General features: G+C 38.8%; 1 protein-coding gene across 2 annotated transcripts in view; it reads left to right on the top strand.

Annotated features, from left to right (window-relative positions):
- Nucleotides 1-15,621, top strand: part of AP1G1 (adaptor-related protein complex 1, gamma 1 subunit) — an 84,544-nt gene extending 68,923 nt beyond the window's left edge. For both annotated transcript variants that reach the window (XM_005881165.2, XM_005881164.2), the window contains 7 exons: nucleotides 789-893; nucleotides 1,553-1,694; nucleotides 1,880-2,006; nucleotides 6,530-6,637; nucleotides 6,740-6,900; nucleotides 9,137-9,235; nucleotides 11,452-15,621. In XM_005881165.2, the coding sequence (XP_005881227.1) occupies nucleotides 789-893; nucleotides 1,553-1,694; nucleotides 1,880-2,006; nucleotides 6,530-6,637; nucleotides 6,740-6,900; nucleotides 9,137-9,235; nucleotides 11,452-11,553 (844 nt within the window). In that variant the 3' untranslated portion in view covers nucleotides 11,554-15,621. The remainder of the gene's footprint in view (nucleotides 1-788; nucleotides 894-1,552; nucleotides 1,695-1,879; nucleotides 2,007-6,529; nucleotides 6,638-6,739; nucleotides 6,901-9,136; nucleotides 9,236-11,451) is intronic.
- Nucleotides 15,622-19,408: the final 3,787 nt, after the last annotated feature.

The following is a 19,408-nucleotide window of genomic DNA, read 5'->3' as shown; positions in this document are numbered from 1 at the left end:
GGAAGGGAGAGAGATAGAGAGTCAGAAACATCGATGAGAGAGAAACATCGACCAGCTGCCTCCTGCACATCTCCCACTGGGGATGTGCCCGCAACCCAGGTACACGCCCTTGACCAGAACCGAACCCGGGACCCTTCAGTCCGCAGGCCGACGCTCTATCCACTGAGCCAAACCGGTTTCGGCTGTTTTTTGTTTTTTAAGAGTAGCACTGTTTTTAATGAGTTTTAGCCCAGAATACAAAACAAGGTGCTAGCTGTGGCCTCAGTGTTAGTACAGCTGTAAACAAAGGCTTTCCTTCCCCCTAAAAGGCAAGGTACAAAAGGATATCAGACAGATGGGATGAGACATTCCAGACTATTTCTGAAAAACTATAACCTCTTCACCCCATCCCCATCCAAAAGGAATTCAAATTCTGGGCCTTTGTTGACCCAAGAGATTGTGTGAGAGACTTTCTCTTTTGAGACTTTTTGGGTGTAGGGGTCACTTTTCTTGCTTTTGTTGTTGATTCTGTGGAACGCCGGTCACTGGATAAGTAAGGAAGCCAGTGTGGTTCTTTATGAGTTCTTCTGAGGAACTTGGATTGTGACGGTTTTCACTTCAGTATATGTTGTGTATATGTTGGATGAATGAAGATGAAGGAAAGATGTTTTGTTTTTGAAAGATTATGTAAATTAAGAAAAGGTATTTCAAAATTTTAACCAGAAAACTCTGGTTTAAACATTATTCTTTCTGTTTGTCTATGAACTTTCTTTTGGGTATTTGAATTCATTTGTCATTTTATCCCAAAGCCGAATAAAGAAAGTGGTTTCCATCTATGGAAGCAGCATTGATGTGGAACTCCAGCAGAGGGCAGTAGAATATAATGCACTTTTTAAGAAATATGACCATATGAGGTAAGTAAAAGAAACTAAGCAATGCAGTGCCTCTTAGCATCCCAAACTGTTTGTCATAATCCATAAAGGAGACTCATCCCTCATGTCTTATTAACTGGACTTCACTACCCTGTTCAGTTCTAATTGCTTGACTGCTTCTGTTTTGTTCATTTCCTATTCTGCCTAATCTCTAAAGAAAGAAGTTAACTGGTCTTTCATTCCTTGTCTCCCCTTTCTTTTGATACAGAAATTTAGCTTCATTTTCCATTTTATTTGGTTTAAGAAGTAAGAGCTGTATTTTTCTCTAAAGAATCTCATCTGATATTACTATGAACATTTTGGTGTCACCGCCCCCTTCTGTTATACAGTATCTTAATTGGAACCTGTTAATATCTACTGATTTACCTTGATTTCATTCCAACTTCTCTACCACTGTGAAATCTCAACTTCTTGGGATTTAGGTGGATAGTTTGTCCATTCAAGGTTTCTTGCCTGCCCTCAATCCAGTCAGGAATTTAGGTCATGTATTGTTATAATCCACCTTCTATTTTAATGTATGTGTTGCGTGGGGAGGGGAGATGGCTTTTCATGTTTGGCCCCAATGTAGTTACAGTGATTGTTTTGGGTAGGGAATCTAGATTAACTGCCTGGAATTTAACCACTTCAGATATTTTTTTCAGGTCTGCCCTGCTTGAGAGAATGCCTGTCATGGAAAAAGTGACCACAAATGGTCCTACGGAGATTGTGCAGACAAATGGAGAGACAGAACCAGCTCCGCTAGAGACCAAACCACCACCCTCTGGGCCACAGCCTACCAGCCAGGTAGCTTTTTACCGGCTTATCTGGGGACACTGATGATCAATAGTTCCTTGTAATCTCTTAGCTGATTCCCTTCAGTGTTCCTAGATTGACTGATGATTCTTTCATTTTTACGTGTTGAAAGAGCTTTGCATTAGAAGTAGACTAGGCAAATGATTAATAAATTGAGATATTATTTTCTTGTTTAGGCCAATGATTTATTGGATTTGTTGGGAGGAAATGACATAACACCTGTTATTCCAACTGTACCTACAAGCAAACCAGCTTCTGCTGGTGGAGAGCTTCTTGATTTGCTGGGAGACATCAACCTTACAGGTGAGGCCTGAGTGGAATTATTTAATGCTGAGATAGGGATAAGGGTTTGGGGAAAAACTACGCTGAACATGGACTTTCTAGCACATCAATCAGTTGAAGATGGGCAAAGTTAAGTCAGAAGCAAGATTAGAATCTTCACAACATCTGGGATATAAGGTGCCATGCTAACACTCTAGAGACTAGGGATTCCTTAAAGTCCATTTTTTTAATTTGGGGAGAATTACTTGTATTTTAAAACTTTCAGGCTGGAAAAAAAAATCCCAAGTCACCTTTGCTTTTAATTAGTGTCCAAAGGCATCACTTTCTCTAGGTTTCTTTCTACTCATGGTTAGTTTTTAAGAGCTCCCTTCTTTCCTATTATTAAAACAATGGAAAGAGGAAATCACTAATAATTATACTAGTATTATTCAAATATAACTTTCATTTGGGAATTTTTTTCTTATTTTTAAAAAAATATATATTTTATTGATTTTTTACAGACAAGAAGGGAGAGGGATAGAGAGTTAGAAACATTGATGAGAGAGAAACATCAATCAGCTGCCTCCTGCACACCCCCTACTGGGGATGTGCCCGCAACCAAGGTACATGCCCTTGACCGGAATCAAACCTGGGACCCTTCAGTCCGCAGGCCGACATTATCCACTGAGCCAAACCGGTTAGGGCTCTTATCTTTGTTTTAGTAGTAGACTTTTGTAGTTGATGTGTTCAGCAATGTTATGAATCCCTAAGTCTGAGAGTATCACTGTAGTATATAGTTTTTGGCTTACATAACTTCTTTAAAAGTATAATGGAGAGTTATACTTTAACCTCAAGTAGAAACTGGCCATAGAATAAGGATGATGAATGATCCTGTAGACTGCCTATTACAGGATAAGTTATTTTTTTCTAATACAACAGCCTCCCGGAGCTTATATATGTGTCTTAAATTTTTTTATTTTTATTATTTTTTAAATGTTTTTATTGATTTTTTTAGAGAGGGAGGAAGGGAATGGGATAGAGAGCATGCCCCCTACAGGGACTGGAGCCTGAAACTTGGGCATGTGTCCTGACCAGGAATCGAATCCATTACCTTTACATTCATGGGTTGACATTCAACCACTGAGCCACACTGGCTGGGCTCTTAAACAAAATTTTAAACTGTTACTTCTTACGTACTTTTGAGGTCCTCAAATGCCAAATCTATACTGGAATATGGAAAAGTAAAAACAATCTCATAGTTTAAACATAGTGTGTAGGCGGTATAGTTTATTTGTTAACATATTAGCATTTCCATAATAGTACGTAGTCTTTACAATTACACTTACAATTTTAAATGGTTGTCTAATATTTCATCAAGAACTTTGTACCATTATTTATTCAATTCCTTACTATTGTTTGTTTCCAGATTTTTCTTATAACTAATGCTTCAACAACATAGTTACAAAAATTTGTCCTTATTTTGGATTACTTTCTTTGACTAAGTTACTTAGTCTTTCTGAATCTGTTTAAAATAAAGATGACAGCCAAAACCGGTTTGGCTCAGTGGATAGAGCGTCGGCCTGCGGACTGAAAGGTCCCAGGTTCGATTCCTGTCAAGGGCATGTACCTGGGTTGCGGGCACATCCCCAGTAGGAGATGTGCAGGAGGCAGCTGATCGATGTTTCTTTCTCATCGATGTTTCTAACTCTCTATCTCTCTCCCTTCCTCTCTGTAAAAAATCAATAAAATATATTAAAAAAAAATAAAAAATAAAATAAAGATGACAGATACTTAACCTCAGTATTTATGAGGAATGGTGACTTAGTTAGTGCATGTATGACTCATGGTAGGTGCATGATAAATATTATTTACCTTAACCTCCATGTATATTGCCACCAGTTTCACTATAAAATCATAAGTATTGTGTACTATCATTTTTTTACAAGCCCTAGCAGATTAAAGATTGGCCCTAATATTTTGTTAATTTCAAGTTTTTCATTCACAGGGCATGTTTCATATATATCAACATTTTTGCATTATACATGAATTTTATTTTTCCACATTCCTTTTGAGTCCTTAACTCATTTATCATGAAATCTTAATGTTTTGTTTTTTGTTCTTACTTTCTTGTTTTCCCAGTGTTACATGAAAAAGCAAAATGATAACGTGTCAAAAAGTCTAGAGTTTTAAACACATTTTCCCATTTTTGAGTTACAGATTCTTAAGCCATCATTAGTTGTATCCTAAAGCACAGTAATATAAATCAGTGGAAATCTGTAAATAAATTTAGTGTGTGCTCTTAGAGGAATTGGTACAGCAAGTTTCTGTGGTTTCCCTAATAGGTAGTACAAAAGGTACTACCTATTGTACCTTTGGAGGAGAAAAAAGCCAAAATCTAAGGGACCTAGGGACCCATGTGTTATTTATATATTTTGGTAGCCTCTGATTTTCCATGGGAACACGTTTCTGAAATTGTTTTGAAAATGGTAATTGTGGGAAAATTAGTAGTTTAGATTTATATAAACTCTTAGAACTATATGAATATTTCTTTGTATACTTCATAGGCAATCTGCTTGACTGCACGTTCTGCAGTGTCATATTTGTTTTTAACTTCTTGTGCTTTGCTTAGTCATCTGTTTTTCTACCTTCCTTGCTAATTTTTAGCATGCTTGTTGTTTTTTCCCTTAGTGTAGTTGGGTATTTTTTAAAAGGATATTTCACCCTTCCTTTATTTTTTAGTTTTTTTATTGGTATATTTTCAGTTAATTTTATAAGTAATTTGAAATCTGTTTAAATATAAAATGCATTCTCTTTATTTTGCAGAATTTTCTTATACCTCTTCTTAGAATTCTGATTTCTCTCAGTTCATGGGCATTATTCTATCATTTACCCTCAGTTGTATGATCCTTCTTGTTCTTATTGGGAAATACCAAATAAAAATGGTAATCTGGTAATCCCCTCCCACCCCCCCTCCTTCATACTACCCTTCCCAGGGTGTGTGTATGTTAAATTTTTATTATGCATTATTTAACATCTATAAAATTCTGTAAATGCCTTGATCTACTTAGCTTGTAAAATAAAATATTATTATGGAAGTTGACATTCCCTTTGTACCTCCACCTCAATTCCTTCCCTCTTGGTCCCAGAGGTAACTATTGTCTATCCTGAAGCAGTGTTTAGCTTTGGTGTTTACCATTTCTGTATATTTCTTTATAATAGTGTGTAATATTGTTTTGCCAATTTTTACCTTTATAGAAATGATATTCAACTTAGTGTTCTTTTGCACCTTGCTTTTTTGCTGAACATTGTATTTGTGAGAATAATCTATGAATAATTAATGTTAAATGTACAATTAACCCTTGAACAACGTGGGTTTGAACTGCATTGGCCCACTTATAAGTGGATTCTTTTCAATTGACCCGTGCAGTTGATCCTCACAGTTCAAACTCGAGTTGTCCAAAGGTCAACTCCTTTGTTGGGAATCCTCACGTGGAGATCTGACTGTAGTTATACATAGATTTTCGACTTCGCGGAATGGCAGTGTTCCTAACTTCCACATTATTCAAGGGTCAACTGTACTTCTAGTGCATTAACAGTATTACTGTTGTGTATGTGTAGTGTTTACTTTGATCAATGTACCACAATTTACTTGCCCATTATCTTGATGATGGACATTTGGTTGTATCCAGCATTTCCCTGTTAGAAACTATCTTGCTATGCACACTTTTATACAAGTTTTCCTGTGTACATATGTAAGAATTTGTGAAAAAGGCCCTGGTTCTCCACGGGGAGATTTTGCCCACCAGGGCTTAGCAGTATTTTCAGTTGTCACAACTGGAGAATGTTACTGTCATTTAATGAGTAGAAGCCAGGGGTGCTGATAAACATGCTGCAGTGCACAAGGCAGCCTCCCACAACAAAGAATCATCTAGCTTCAAATGTTATGAGTTTTGAGGTTGAGGAACTTTAGGTATATGCTCATGTTCAGCTCTATTGTTGCTAAATTGTCTCTAGTTTGGTTATGCCAGTGTATATCCCTGTGACAGGTTAGAAGTCCCCATTGCTACACGTTCTTGCTGGTATCTGGTATTATCACATTGAAATTTTCACCACTGAACTGGATGTGAAGTAGTATCTTAGTGTGGCTTTAAATTCCATTTCCCTAATTACTAAGTATCTTTTTTCATAAGATGTCCTTTTCATTCAGATTCCTTCTTCTGGGAATAGCTAGTTCCTATCTCTTATCACTTTTAAATTGGGTTATTTTTCTTACTGACTTGTAGGAAGATATTTATAGTTCTGGATACTCATCCATTTGTTGTCTTGTAGCAGCATTTTCTCCTGCATGTGGTCTATTTTTTTTAATAGTATTTTCTAATGAACAGACATTGCTCATTTTAAAGTGTTTGAATTTTAAGTTCTTTCCACTTATGGTTTATGCATTATTCATCTTATTTAAGGAATCTTTCTCTTAACCTGAGGTCAAAATATTTTTCTCCTATATTTTCTTGGTGAGTTTTGTCATGCTGGGTAATATTGACTTAACGTTGGACTGTTTCCTGTAGGTGCTCCAACTGCTGCTCCTGCCCCTGCCTCAGCCCCTCAGATATCCCAGCCCCCCTTCTTGTTGGATGGGCTTTCATCACAGCCTCTCTTCAATGACATCACTACAGGTACAATTACTGATGTTATTAAAGTTATTGAAGAAAGCAAAATAATAATTTTATAAGTATTAGGCTGACTACAATTAGGCTAAGCTTCCTGTACTTTCCCAGGCATCCCCTCCATCACAGCATACAGTAAGAATGGCTTGAAGATAGAATTCACCTTTGAACGGTCAAACACCAACCCCAGTGTCACGGTGATAACGATACAGGCCTCTAACAGCACAGAGCTGGACATGACGGACTTTGTTTTCCAGGCTGCGGTACCAAAGGTACTACAATGTCTTCTTTGCCTTTTTCTTTTGAATAAAGATTGACTGGCTTATTTTTTAAAAACTCACTTGGGCCCTAACCCGTTTGGCCCAGTAGATAGAGTGTTGGCCTGGGGACTGAAGGGTCCTAGGTTCGATTTTGGTCAAAGGCATGTACCTTGGTTGCGGGCTCGATCCCCAGCAGGGGGCGTGCAGGAGGCAGCTGATTGATGTTTCTCTCTCATCGATGTTTCTAACTCGCTAGCCCTCTCCCTTCCTCTCTGTAAAAATCAATAAAATATATTTTAAATAAATCAATAAACTATGCCTGTTTGCATAACAATGATATATCTTGAATTTCAAAATGTCATGCATAGTACATAGATTCTATGACTAATTTTTACTTTTTATTATCTCTGAAATTGACGTACATTTTAAAATTGATACCTTGGCATAGTTTAATTGGCAGCATGTTTTTTTTTCCTCAGTGGTATATAAAATAATGGTGTGAATTATAATTGATGGCATCTTATATTAAATAAATATAAATAAGTGAATAATATTTTAGCTTACATAATTTATCTTGACAATAGAATTATGAATATGACACAAAATAATAAACCTGTGTATTGAGATTAAATCTCTACTCTTAAAATTTTTGGCTTCAGAGAAGACTGAATAGACTTTCTTCTCTCCCTCCTCCCCTTTTTCTCTTTCCTCATCCCTTCTCTCTCACTTCTCTCTTTTTCTCTCCTTCTCTTTCCCTCTCTCTACTCCCTCCTTAATATTTTAGAAGACTGAACTTTCAGGAAAGATATTTTTAAATTCTGTGGTTTACTTGTGTTGCTCATAGCACTTCCACTTTTGTTACCTGTAAACAAACAAAACCCATCAGCATGCAACAGATGATGGCTTTGGTTTTCCAGGTCTTTTGCTCTATGGACTAGTTCTGCATGTGATTTTTCTGTTAGGACCTTGTGTGCCCAATGGAGCGATCTATTAACAAACTGGCTCTGCCAGCCTTTCCTTCACCTCTGTCACACAGGAGTAGGCCTTGACACAGTCCAATTTTGCTTTAGAAAGCAAAAGTTCAAGTCTCCGCATCCCCGCCTGTAGTTAGTGACTGGTATGCTGGTTTGTTATTTTTAGAAAGCTTTTCTTTTCATTTCTTTTTAGCTTCTTTTTTAGCCACAGATACCTGTTTTTAACCTGAATAGTTAATCAGTTACTGTTAAGTGAGGTTGCCAGAACAAGAATTGGTCACCTTTTGAAAACTAGTAGGATAAGGTTCTTTCTGCCAGAAAGGGAAGGAAGAATGGCTCATTGCTAGTTTTCATGATCAAAGACTTCCTGGAATTTTATAAATACCAGGAAGTGATAGTCTACCCACATACTCTGAATTATGGATTTCTGGAAAACAAGTAGAAAGTAGTAATAAGTAAATCTGTTACTTGAACCATCATCTGGGTGTCTGACTTTTTATTTATTTATTTATTTTATTTTTATTTTTTAAATATATTTAATTGATTTTTTTTACAGAGAGGAAGGGAGAGGGATAGAGAGTTAGAAACATTGATGAGGGAGAAACATAGATCAGCTGCCTCCTGCACACCCCCTACTGGGAATGTGCCTGCAACCAAGGTACATGCCCTTGACCGGAATCAAACCTGGGACCCTTGAGTCCGCAGGCCGACGCTCTATCCACTGAGCCATACCGGTCAGGGCTGGGTGTCTGACTTTTAAAAAAAATACATTTTTATTGGTTTCACAGAGGAAGGGAGAGGGAGAGAAAGATAGAAACGTTAGTGATGAGAGAGAATCATTGATCGGCTGCCTCCTGCATATCCCCTGTGGCAGCGGTTCTCAACCCGTGGGTCGAGACCCCTTTGGCAGTCAAACGACCCTTTCACAGGGGTCGCCTAAGACCATCCTGCATATCAGATATTTACATTACAATTCATAACAGTAGCAACATTACAGTTATGAAGTAGCAACGAAAATAATTTTATGGTTGGGTCACAACATGAGGAACTGTATTTAAAGGGCCAGAAGGTTGAGAACCACTGCCCTATGGGGATCAAGCCCAAAACCTGGGCAAGTGCCCTTGACCGGAATTGGACCCAGGACCCTTCAGTCCAAAGGCCATTTCTCTATCCACTGAGCCAAACCAGCTAGTACTGACTTTTTTATTTGTTGCCTTCTCTGACATCATATTAAGTGTATTATTCTTTCTGAAGATGCCCTTTGTTCTCCCCAGACATTCCAGCTGCAGCTTCTGTCTCCTAGCAGCAGCGTTGTCCCAGCATTTAATACGGGGACCATCACACAAGTCATTAAAGTTCTGAACCCACAGAAGGTGAGTAGCACATTTGAAGACAATATCTGAGAAAGGTGTAAGCATATTTCTTGAAATAAAATTCTGCTTTGTTTCTCTGGAGTTTTTTGACTCACAGTCATAAGAAATCTGTGAAAATGTCTGGTCTAACCTTGTTCTTTCAAAGATAATAAACAGAGCCCAGACACATTAGATCAGTGATTCCCAAAGTGGGCGCTACCGCCCCCTGGTGGGCGCTGCAGGATCCATTGCTTCTTGCTCATGGAAATGTTTTCACCTGCCTTGCTAAAGCCTTGATACTCATATCTGGGACGTATTAAGCAATTCAGAAAGTTTACTCATTAACTTTGATTGATCTAATTCAGTGATTCGCAAAGTGGGCGCTACCGCCCCCTGGTGGGCGCTGCAGCGATCCAGGGGGGCGGTGATGGCCACAGGTGCATTTGTTTTAACTTTTTTTGTATTACCTTTCTATTCTGAGTTCAATAAATAGTTTCATAATTTCAAACTTCAATGTTTCTAATTTACACCTTTCTTTACTATATTTTACGAAAAAGGTAGAAACATTTATACATATATCTTTCTGTTTAATTGCTATTAAAATTAAAAAAAAATTAATTTCCAGGGGGCGCTGAGTAATATTTTTTCTGGAAAGGGGGTGGTAGGCCAAATAAGTTTGGGAACCACTGCATTAGATGATTTAGTGGCATCTTATAAAATGCAGCTTTAAAAAAATTCTCTATTTAGAGGTTTAAAGGTCTAGTTTTTGCAGGAGTGGGGAAGCTTAGATATTCTAACCTTTACACAAGTTGCAGTCGGGGGTAAGAGCATTTGTTGAACCAAAAATCCATATTTCATGTAATTGTTAAGGATGCATAGCAAAAGTGGAGACATTTTAATTAAGCAGCCAAATGGAAAAAGAGCTTCTGAAACTAAAATTAAGCAATACTTTTATTATATCTTTTCAAAGAAGTAGATTGCCTCCACTTAATACTAATCAATTGACTAGTTTTCAGTTTTTAGAAATGATTCAGGGAATTCCTTCCTTTGAAAGATTTCTGGTAGTGCCTCATAAATACCAGTATGATTTCATCCTCTTGTAACACTTGTCTTTTCTCTGCTAGTCACTGTATTTTGAGTATCTACCTGTAGCACAATTAGAAATTCCTTTGACAATCTGATACATAGAATAAAAATTTTCTTAATGCACTAATATTTGAAATCTGCCACATAAAGTGAAAAGTGCTTATAATAGAGTTCTCTTAAAACTACTGCTGTTACCTATAAGTTAACTCTTTCTGTTTTTTCCCCCTTCTTTATGCCTTGGGAATGAAACAAGTTTATGTTCACATTTACTATAGGTTTTATAGTATGTCTGAATGTAGAGCATAAAATGAGTATATGTTTGCATCGTTTTTCTAGAAACTTACATATAAGAGTTGAATCTTTTTGAAAAGCACTCAGCAAATGTTACCGTGAAAATGCTCTTGCGTGGTTCTGTCCTGTTACTGCAGTTCTAGGATCAGAGCCAGCGATGTGTTCTGGAGACGCCTGACTGCATGAGGTTGCTTCTGTGGCTGATAGCTAGAGTACTAGGTGGTTTTTGCTGCTGCTGTTTGCCTATAGTATGTAATTTTTAATTTTTTAAAAATATATTTTTATTGATTTTGGAGAGAGAGGAAGGGGGAGAGGGAGAGAGAGAGAGAAGCAGACAGACAGACAGACATCAGTGATGAGAAATATCCATTGGCTGCCTCCTGCACACCCCTTTCTGGGGATCGAGCCTGCAATCCCTGACTGGGAATTGAACCTGTGACCCTCCTGGTGCATGAGATGATGTTCAACCAACTGAACCACATCAGCTGGGTGCCTGTGTGTCATTTTTAAGAGACAACTTTGCTTTAAAATAATTTTGTTTTCTCTAAGATTAAAAGTGTATTTGTGGCCCTAACCGGTTTGACTCACTGGATAGAGCGTCAGCCTACAGACTAAAGGGTCCCAGGTTTGATTCCGGTCAAGGGCATGTACCTTGGTTGCAGACACATCCCCAGTGGGGGGTGTGTGCAGGAAGCAGCTGATCGATGTTTCTCTCTCATCGATGTTTCTAACTATCTCTCTCCCTTCCTCTCTGTAAAACAATAAAATATATATTTTTAAAAAAAGTGTATTTGTGGACTGGAAAGATTCTAGAGATTTCATTTCATTGTATAATTTGTGATTCTCTTTTCTTCTCATAGCAACAGCTACGAATGCGGATCAAGCTCACATATAATCACAAGGGCTCAGCAATGCAAGATCTAGCAGAAGTGAATAACTTTCCCCCTCAGTCCTGGCAATGAGGGTCCGGCACCATTCTCATTCTTACCCCACTCAATCAAAGGAACTCTGGGAAGGAGGTTGTGATTGCTGGCAAGTCCCCCCCAACTGTACCATGGGCACGAGGAGCTGAAGAGAACTGTTGAGGAGGATTTTCCTAAAGTAATTGCTGACCTTGAAGCGTTGTTAAAGACTAACCTCCTCTCCTCCACCGTTGAGGCCGGCTGCTTCTGGAGGCTAGTTTGCACTCTTCCTCCTCTTCCCTTTTTCTGCACTTCTCTACCCCTCCCACATTAACAGCCAGAATCAACATTCCCTGGGCCCCTGAGGAAAAAGCAGCTGGTCTGGAGGAGAGGACTGGAATCCATGGCAAGAAAACACTCACACTGTCTCTGCAGCAGAGTTGCCCCTTCTTTCTACTGTGTTTCTCTGTGGACTGGGCAAGGTGAGGATTTGTTCCTCACTAGCTGGGTCACCATCATCAGGCGCTTTTTACATCTGGCATTCAGAATGGAAATGTCACCATGGACATTAGGGAGACCTGCCTTTTCTACTGGTTCCCCCAATGTTTGAAAGGCAATAGGCTCCTGGTAGCCTTTTCTGTGCTTTGCTGTATTCACACAGACACACACATGTATGTATGCTTGTTACCAAGAACTGGTCAGACTTTGAAAGGTTATTTGTAAACACTGGACAGATGCAGTTAAAAAGAGCTTTTGTTGAGATTTGGCATGAAGGATATGGTGCTCTATTTGTAATAGAAACTTCCAAGGCTCTTCCAGCTCCCCTTTCTTTCTCCCTTCTTGAGCTGTAGTGATGAATACTCTCCATGATTTTCAAAATTGATTCCCCTTAAAGTGCAAGGTGGACAACTTCTAAAAGATACTATATATAAGTAGTTATTAATGCCCCTATTCCCACCACAAATTTTAAAATTTCTCTTAAGCCTATAACTTGCCTGATGAACTATGGTAAATGGGTGGAAAGAGGAGTTTACCACTTTTAAAGATTAGACTCTCTACCAAAAGCACCTTTGCCCATAGGAAGAGTTGAGTATCAGACTCATCCTAGAGCATATTGGAGTCATCCTCCATTACTCCAAACGTCCCTTTTTATTTCCTGAGCCTGGCTTGGACCTTGGCATTCCGTTTGAATTCCTTCTTCTAACTGGAACATTTGTGTTGTATCTGTAACACTGGCACTGAAATAAAGACCACACGGTTAAAGAAATCTTTCCTATATTGTACTTTATGGTGTTGGAATGAAGCCTTGTAGCTTCCTTGTCCCCTATGTCAGAGGAATGAACACCATAGGGTAGGGATATCCTTTCCTGAGTCTGAGAAGTTGGTCTCTTGAGAGAGGCCAGTCTCATGAACATCTGCATCCAAGACTTGAGATCTGGAGCTTTTTAAAAACCAGGAAGAGTGCCGAATGCTTTTTAGAAAGGACCCTTGCGATTTCAAACCTTAACACTCAGTTGCGGGAATAAGGTAGGGTGATTCTCCTGTGGCCCATGTTGAATGTACTGTGTACGTTCAGGTGCACAGGTGCCATGTCTGATATACTAAAGAAGAAAGGAAAAGTCAGGCCCGCCTTGCTCTTAAAATGTTGGTAATCATTACTGTATTGAGTACAGTATAATGACTACCTTGGCATCGGTCTTAATCCTGGGTACAAATGTCCATTTCCCCTCCATTTCACCAAGCCTTTACTTCAGATCTTCAGTGTCTTGTCAAATCTAGCTCTGTATCAGATGCTAGACTATATCTTACATTTGACAAACTGGAGTTGAAATAAAGGCTCCAAAGGGGAAACTTGCAGGTTTTACTAATATATAAGAGCAAGATTTGCTAAAATTTAACTCCCCTGGGTAAATGGTTGACTGAGTCAAGAACAGGATATTATCTTGTGCGTGGTTTTCAGTAAAGTAAGTGTGGACTAGTATGTATTTTAGACAACTGCTCTGCCTGTGCAATGAAAAATAGCCTTTAAAGGATTCTTTTTAGACTGATTTCATTGGATGGACACTTAATGCTGTGAAACACGATAGGATTAACACAAAGTTGGTGGATTTCTTGACTAGAATTTGTCTAACATTCCTCTTTGTGGTAGAGGCTTTATTTTCTCTCTCATGTTTATAGTTAACCAGCTCAAGCTTCTTTAGTTGAATGGAGTTGAATTTCAGAACTCTGCTGAAGACCATGTTCTAAGGCAGTGCTAGCTAAGGAGCTGGAAAGGGTCTGCTCTTGTAACAGCTTCTCCTTGGGTGATCATAGTTTTAAGGTAGAGCGTTGTATGATCACCCATAGCTTTGTCTAGGAGGAATAAAAATCATGGCCTTAACACAAAGGGTGCTGTGTAGCATATGAAGTGATTTCAGAGAGTGAACCGAGCACCGGACTGAAGGACTAGAGGTCAGATTACTGCCTAGGATACTGATGGTTGTGAAGACTGTTTCAAATGATCGGATCTTTGAAAGCTTCAGCGTGCCTTAGTTTCTAGGATCGGAACTAGTTCTCCCTCACTTGGCCTTGCTGCTAAAAGGAGAAATCTCTTAATTGCTATGAATACTTAAACATTTCAGTAATTTCTTTCCCTAGTATAACCATTCAAGGGGGAGCAAATTTGGATAGATTTACAACTTTAGAGCCATTGTGAGGAAAGAGTGATTTCCGTGGCTGTTTTAATAACTTCAGGGTGATAGCAGTGAGCCTACACACACTTACTTGGACAATTTCACATGCACTTTTACCTCATTTTTTTCCTCTTCTAGAGTAGTTTGTGTCCTAGCCCCTCCCAACCCTCCCCCGCCTCCCCAGTAATACTAAGGGAGAATTCATCTAAGTTATCTTAAAAAACAGTAGGGAGGGTGCTCTGCCCGAGAAACTTCTCCCATAATGCTCCGGTGCTGTTATCTTGAGGTGACTTGGACAGTCATGGAATGTTTTACGCTGTGTATGGTGACCATCTATTCATTTTAAGGTCTTTCTCATTTAAAGAAACATTCCTCAGTCTAACACTCGGGAGGGGATTCTTTCCTCTTGCTAGGTTAAAGATGTCCATACCTCTTGTTTGTCCCCTTCATATAAAAAAATAGACTTTGAAAACTGTCCAGCACTAATGGTTTGAGTATTTCTATCTATATAACATGCCTTCTATTTTTATGTTCTTCTAGAAGTTGGCAGTTAGGGGATACTGTTTTTGAGATTCAACATCATTATCTTCTGCATTGGAAAATTTCGGGGCCATGAGAACTAAAGGAAAGCGATTGAATGTGTATATATTTTTTTCTAGTGAATGTATTTTATCCACATTGTCCTAAACTGAGAGCTGGAGAGTAAAAAGTGGATATTCAAAAACTGATTGGTGGAGAGGTGGTACACGTTCTCATGCGCTGGGGAGTGGGAAGGATCACCGAAGGGAAGACTGCTCAGAATGTGTTGACGTTTAAAACACTCTGACCAGCTTTGGCTCAGGAGGGTGGGGCTGCTGGTAGAACTGGAAGCAAGTAACTTTTTCAAGCAATAGCAGTGAGTGGGTCCCACCTACGGGTTCTAGGACCGGGAACATTTAAACAGAAGAAAATGCTGAAGCAGCTTGTACAGTTGCTTCATGAACTTCCACGGGGCCGGTTCTGGCTTCGGGATGGAGCATTGGAGTTTATTTGTTTTTGTTTTTGGAACCTGCTGTTGCGCTTTGTGTGTTTTGTTTTTGTTTTCTATTTGGGGGCCTCATGGGAAAGAGCTTCTGAACTCTTTCCTCTGTGAACTCCCACTGTGTCCCTGTAAAGTCCCTTTTCTTTCAAAATATTGTAAGTTACATTTTCATTAAGCCCCATCACATCTTCTTTACTGTAAAAATATTAAAGGCTGTTTCCAAGTGGGACAGCTAATGAAGTTCTAATTATTGCAGACATATTTTTGAGATGTAAAAAAAAAAATTTAAAATTAAATGATAAGCCTTAGAGGCGAGTGAGGAATAAAATGGATGTAAACATTTACATGGGATGCATTAGAATTCTGCTGTGTGTATTGTCTTTTGGTTGAAACAAATTATGAACAGTGACTAATAATAAAAAAGTCAATACTCAATGATTTAAAATTTGCTTTCTCGCTTCTTACAAGTAATTACAGAAGCCTTGGATGAATTCCTATTCCAGAACTTTGAGCTAAACTTGTTGACCTGTTGATGTTCCTTTTATACATAAATCTCACCAAGAGAGGAATTTGAACAATTAAAACAAAACAAAACATACTTCTAGTTGTAGACAGTGAAAAGTGTAATTGGAAATTTTAACTAGATGATTACGTCCATGCTTATCTTCTATACAAAGGAGAATTCTCACACAAAGCAAAGAAATCCTATTAAGGTGAAATATGTATGAGGGGTAGTCATAGGGCTTTGGTTACAATTTGTGAATTGTTCAAGTATACCTGTGACTGGGAAGAGGAAGGCTTAACTAGCCAAAATGAATTTTACTTCCTGATCTATTTTATACACACTCTTCCATAAAAGTGAGAGTGGTTGGATTCAAAGCTTTAGCTTTTCTATTACTCAGATGATTCCTAACAGTCCCCTGATTGAGGAGAAAGATGTAGTCCTTGTCAATTATCTAGTTTATGCAGAAGTGCCCTTTGGCACTGTTTGATAAGGGACATTTCTATAATCTTTACTATGTGGCTTAACATCTTTGTTCCTAATATTAAATTTTGTTAACTTCATCTACATGTAATTAAATGATAGAAAAGTTTAGCAAGTAATAGATTCTAGATATTTACTTAAAAATATAATGAGTTGAAAAAGAAAAAAACAAAAATGTAATGAGTTGTGTTCCAGTTTGAACTTCAGTCTAGAAAGACCACATTAATTTTTACCACTTTCAAGGGTTTTCCATGCTATTTTCTCCCCTAGTTCAATTTTCCCATGTTCCAAAAGTATAAAAATGCTCAAGGAAGAAATTTCTTCAAACCTTGAAGCCAGGTAAATACTGTCTGCTTGTTTATTTGGAACTAAAATAAGGAATATCTAGCCCTGGCCAGGTTGCTCAGTTGCTTAGAGTGTCGTCTTAATAATGCCATGGTTGTGGGTTTGATCCCCCGTCAGGGCATATACAAGAATCAACCAATGAATGCACAAATAAGTGGAACAACAAATTGATGTTTCTCTCTCTAAAAAAAGAAAAAAAGAAAAAGGAATATCTAAGTCTGCTCAACCTGTGATAGAATAACAAGGGTTTTAGGCCTAAAGGTGACTTTGTAATCATTGAAAGAGTGGGGACAACCTATGAATAAGCCAATGTAGTTGGCTTATGGTTCTTATATGAAAATCTGATAAGATATGAACTTTCCCCTTCTTTAGATATTCTTTCCATTTTGTAGTGAGGATTAGGAGAAAAGCCCCTGAGATTAAAGTGTGTAGGTGTGTCCCCAGGTGGAGAGAGAGGTATGCACAGCTGCTTATAGGAAGGATAGGATACAGAGAGGAAAGAGTCTAATGACTTCTGTCCCTTGGTTTGATCCAAACAGTGATTTTTGTAACAATGAACCTGCAGTGAGGGCAGATGGATTTTTGCACCAAAAAATCCCAGAGGAATTTATTCTTAGGGTTAGTCTTAGCTGTTGACCATTTCCAGAAATTGTAGTTACATAACCCTTGGCATACATAATACACACGGCCTTGAACTGGGGAGAACATGTATATGTGACCTTTGAAACAGTATAAAACATTAATGGCAGTATATGATTTGAAGACAGAATCAACTGGTTGTTGCTACTTACTGAACTGGATCTTAAATCATGGAGACCTTTAAAGGGAGCTGCATCATAAATTATCCCCATGCAGTATCTGGGCTGGTAGCTTTCATTTTTTTTCCCCTTTTGACAGAAGTACTACTATTGTTTAAAAAAGTACTAAATATATAACTTAGGCATATGCTTGTATTTTGAATTGATGCTTTAGCCCATTATCATCCCATTAATTAAAAAAACAACAGTCATCTACCCCTGATCTTGCTCAGCCTGAATGCAAATGCTGGTCCTTAGGATTTCCTTCCCCTTCCGGTAGGTGGTCTGCTCATGAGATCTGGAAAAGGTAATGCGTAATACACCAAGAAACAGGCTTTTAGACACTGATCCTGAGCCACATTTTTTAAAAAAATATATTTCTTTATTGATTTCAGAGAGGAAGGGAGGAGAGAGAGATAGAAACATCAATGATGAGAGAGAACCACCGATCGGCTGCCTCCTGCACGCCCCCCACTGGGGATCGAGCCCGCAACCCAGGCATGTGCCCTTGGCCAGAATTGAACCTGGGACCCTTCAGTCCACAGGCTGACGCTCCATCCACTGAGCCAAGCCGGCCAGGGCCTGAGCCACATTTTTATTCTTTATACTGTTTATTTGTCCTTGGTCAGGTCCATTTTTGTCTCCATATTGGTGCCCATTCTTACTACCAACAAGTGTTCTTGCTAGAAGTTACCCAGTAAGCACTGAAATAGAAATCCAACTACTTTGAGTAGCTTTCTTCAAACTAATTTTCAAAGTAGCGGGGAAAACCCCAGAGGTAGACAACCTAAGAGCTTTATTCACCTTACACCAAGACACAGAGACAGAATTTTTCATTTTGAGACAAAGAAATGAAGATGCCTGGAGACTGAGTTTTTGTATATACAAGGTAACTCATGTAGTGACCAGATTTACAGAAGAAACAATTTGTACACGTCAGAATCTTTGCAAGAGTCAAATTTTGTCTGGGAATTTAAAGTATCTCCAATTGCATACCTATCACAGTACTATTGTAGGTCACAGACTCTTTTGTTCTAAGCCTGCAATTGAAGCATAGTTGGTCTGGACTAGGCAAACTGAAGCAATGGATAATAGGTGATACCATCTTTATCGATTATTCAAAGCTCAAGAAATTATTTTTTTGCAAGTTGCTTGAAGAGTCATCAGTACCTTTGTAAGGGGAATACCTAAAAATCCAGAAGTCTAGGTTTCCTAGGAAAATTTGGAACAGAATTAACAAGAATATTCCGAGGAACGGAGTGAATCTTAAATTTGGAAATTCACATTTATAATGGCTACTATGAACCCTTACTATGTGCTAATAAGCACGCTGCATCATTCACAAAATCTTCATAATAACTGCTAGGCAGGTATTAATTTCTGTTTCACTGCTTCATAACGAAAGTCTGAGATCAAGTAACTTGCACAAGGGTACAGTGGGGCCTTGACTTACGAGTTTAATTCGGTCCGAGACTGAGCTCGTTAAGGAGCTCGTTAACTCAAATTACTCTATCAACTCAATGCAAAAAATCGGTGGAGAGACAGCTGGACAGCTGGTATCTCAAAAAACTCGTTAGTCGGGACACTCGTAAGTCAAGGCCCCACTGTATATGCCTAATAGGAGGTAGAGTGGAGACTTGGAATCAAGCTTTCTGATTCCAAATTTGGCCCACTGGCCGGCCACAAAACTACCACCAAATGCGGGAACAAGAAGAAAACAAACTTTTAAAGATTTTCTGAACCATCTTTGCCAACAATTAAGTGGCTCCCAGATATATGACAGCTTGAGACTGAGAACCGAATTCTGATGTTACTACATAAGGAGAAAGGGAATTACAATGTGGCTGGGAGGTGAGTTACTATTTTGGACACAGGGTTGGATCGAATGTGCTGAATATCGTGAGCATCTCCAATAAGGAAAAGAAAGGTCCTCGCTGAGGTGAGCCTTCTCAACAATTCGTTCAATTGGAAAGAGGACACAAGTTCCAAGAGCCACCTCTGCGGAGAGCAGCGTCCTGTCACCACTGACACCTGCCCTTTGTCCAGCCGGCACTCGGGAGGCGGGGACAGCAGTAAATCACCCTCCCGGCGCCCG

Source organism: Myotis brandtii, unplaced genomic scaffold (assembly GCF_000412655.1).
Source record: "Myotis brandtii unplaced genomic scaffold, ASM41265v1 scaffold670, whole genome shotgun sequence".
Lineage (NCBI taxonomy): Eukaryota > Metazoa > Chordata > Mammalia > Chiroptera > Vespertilionidae > Myotis > Myotis brandtii.
The sequence above is the reverse complement of the archived record's forward strand: the minus strand, read 5'-3'. Positions and strand labels throughout refer to the sequence as shown.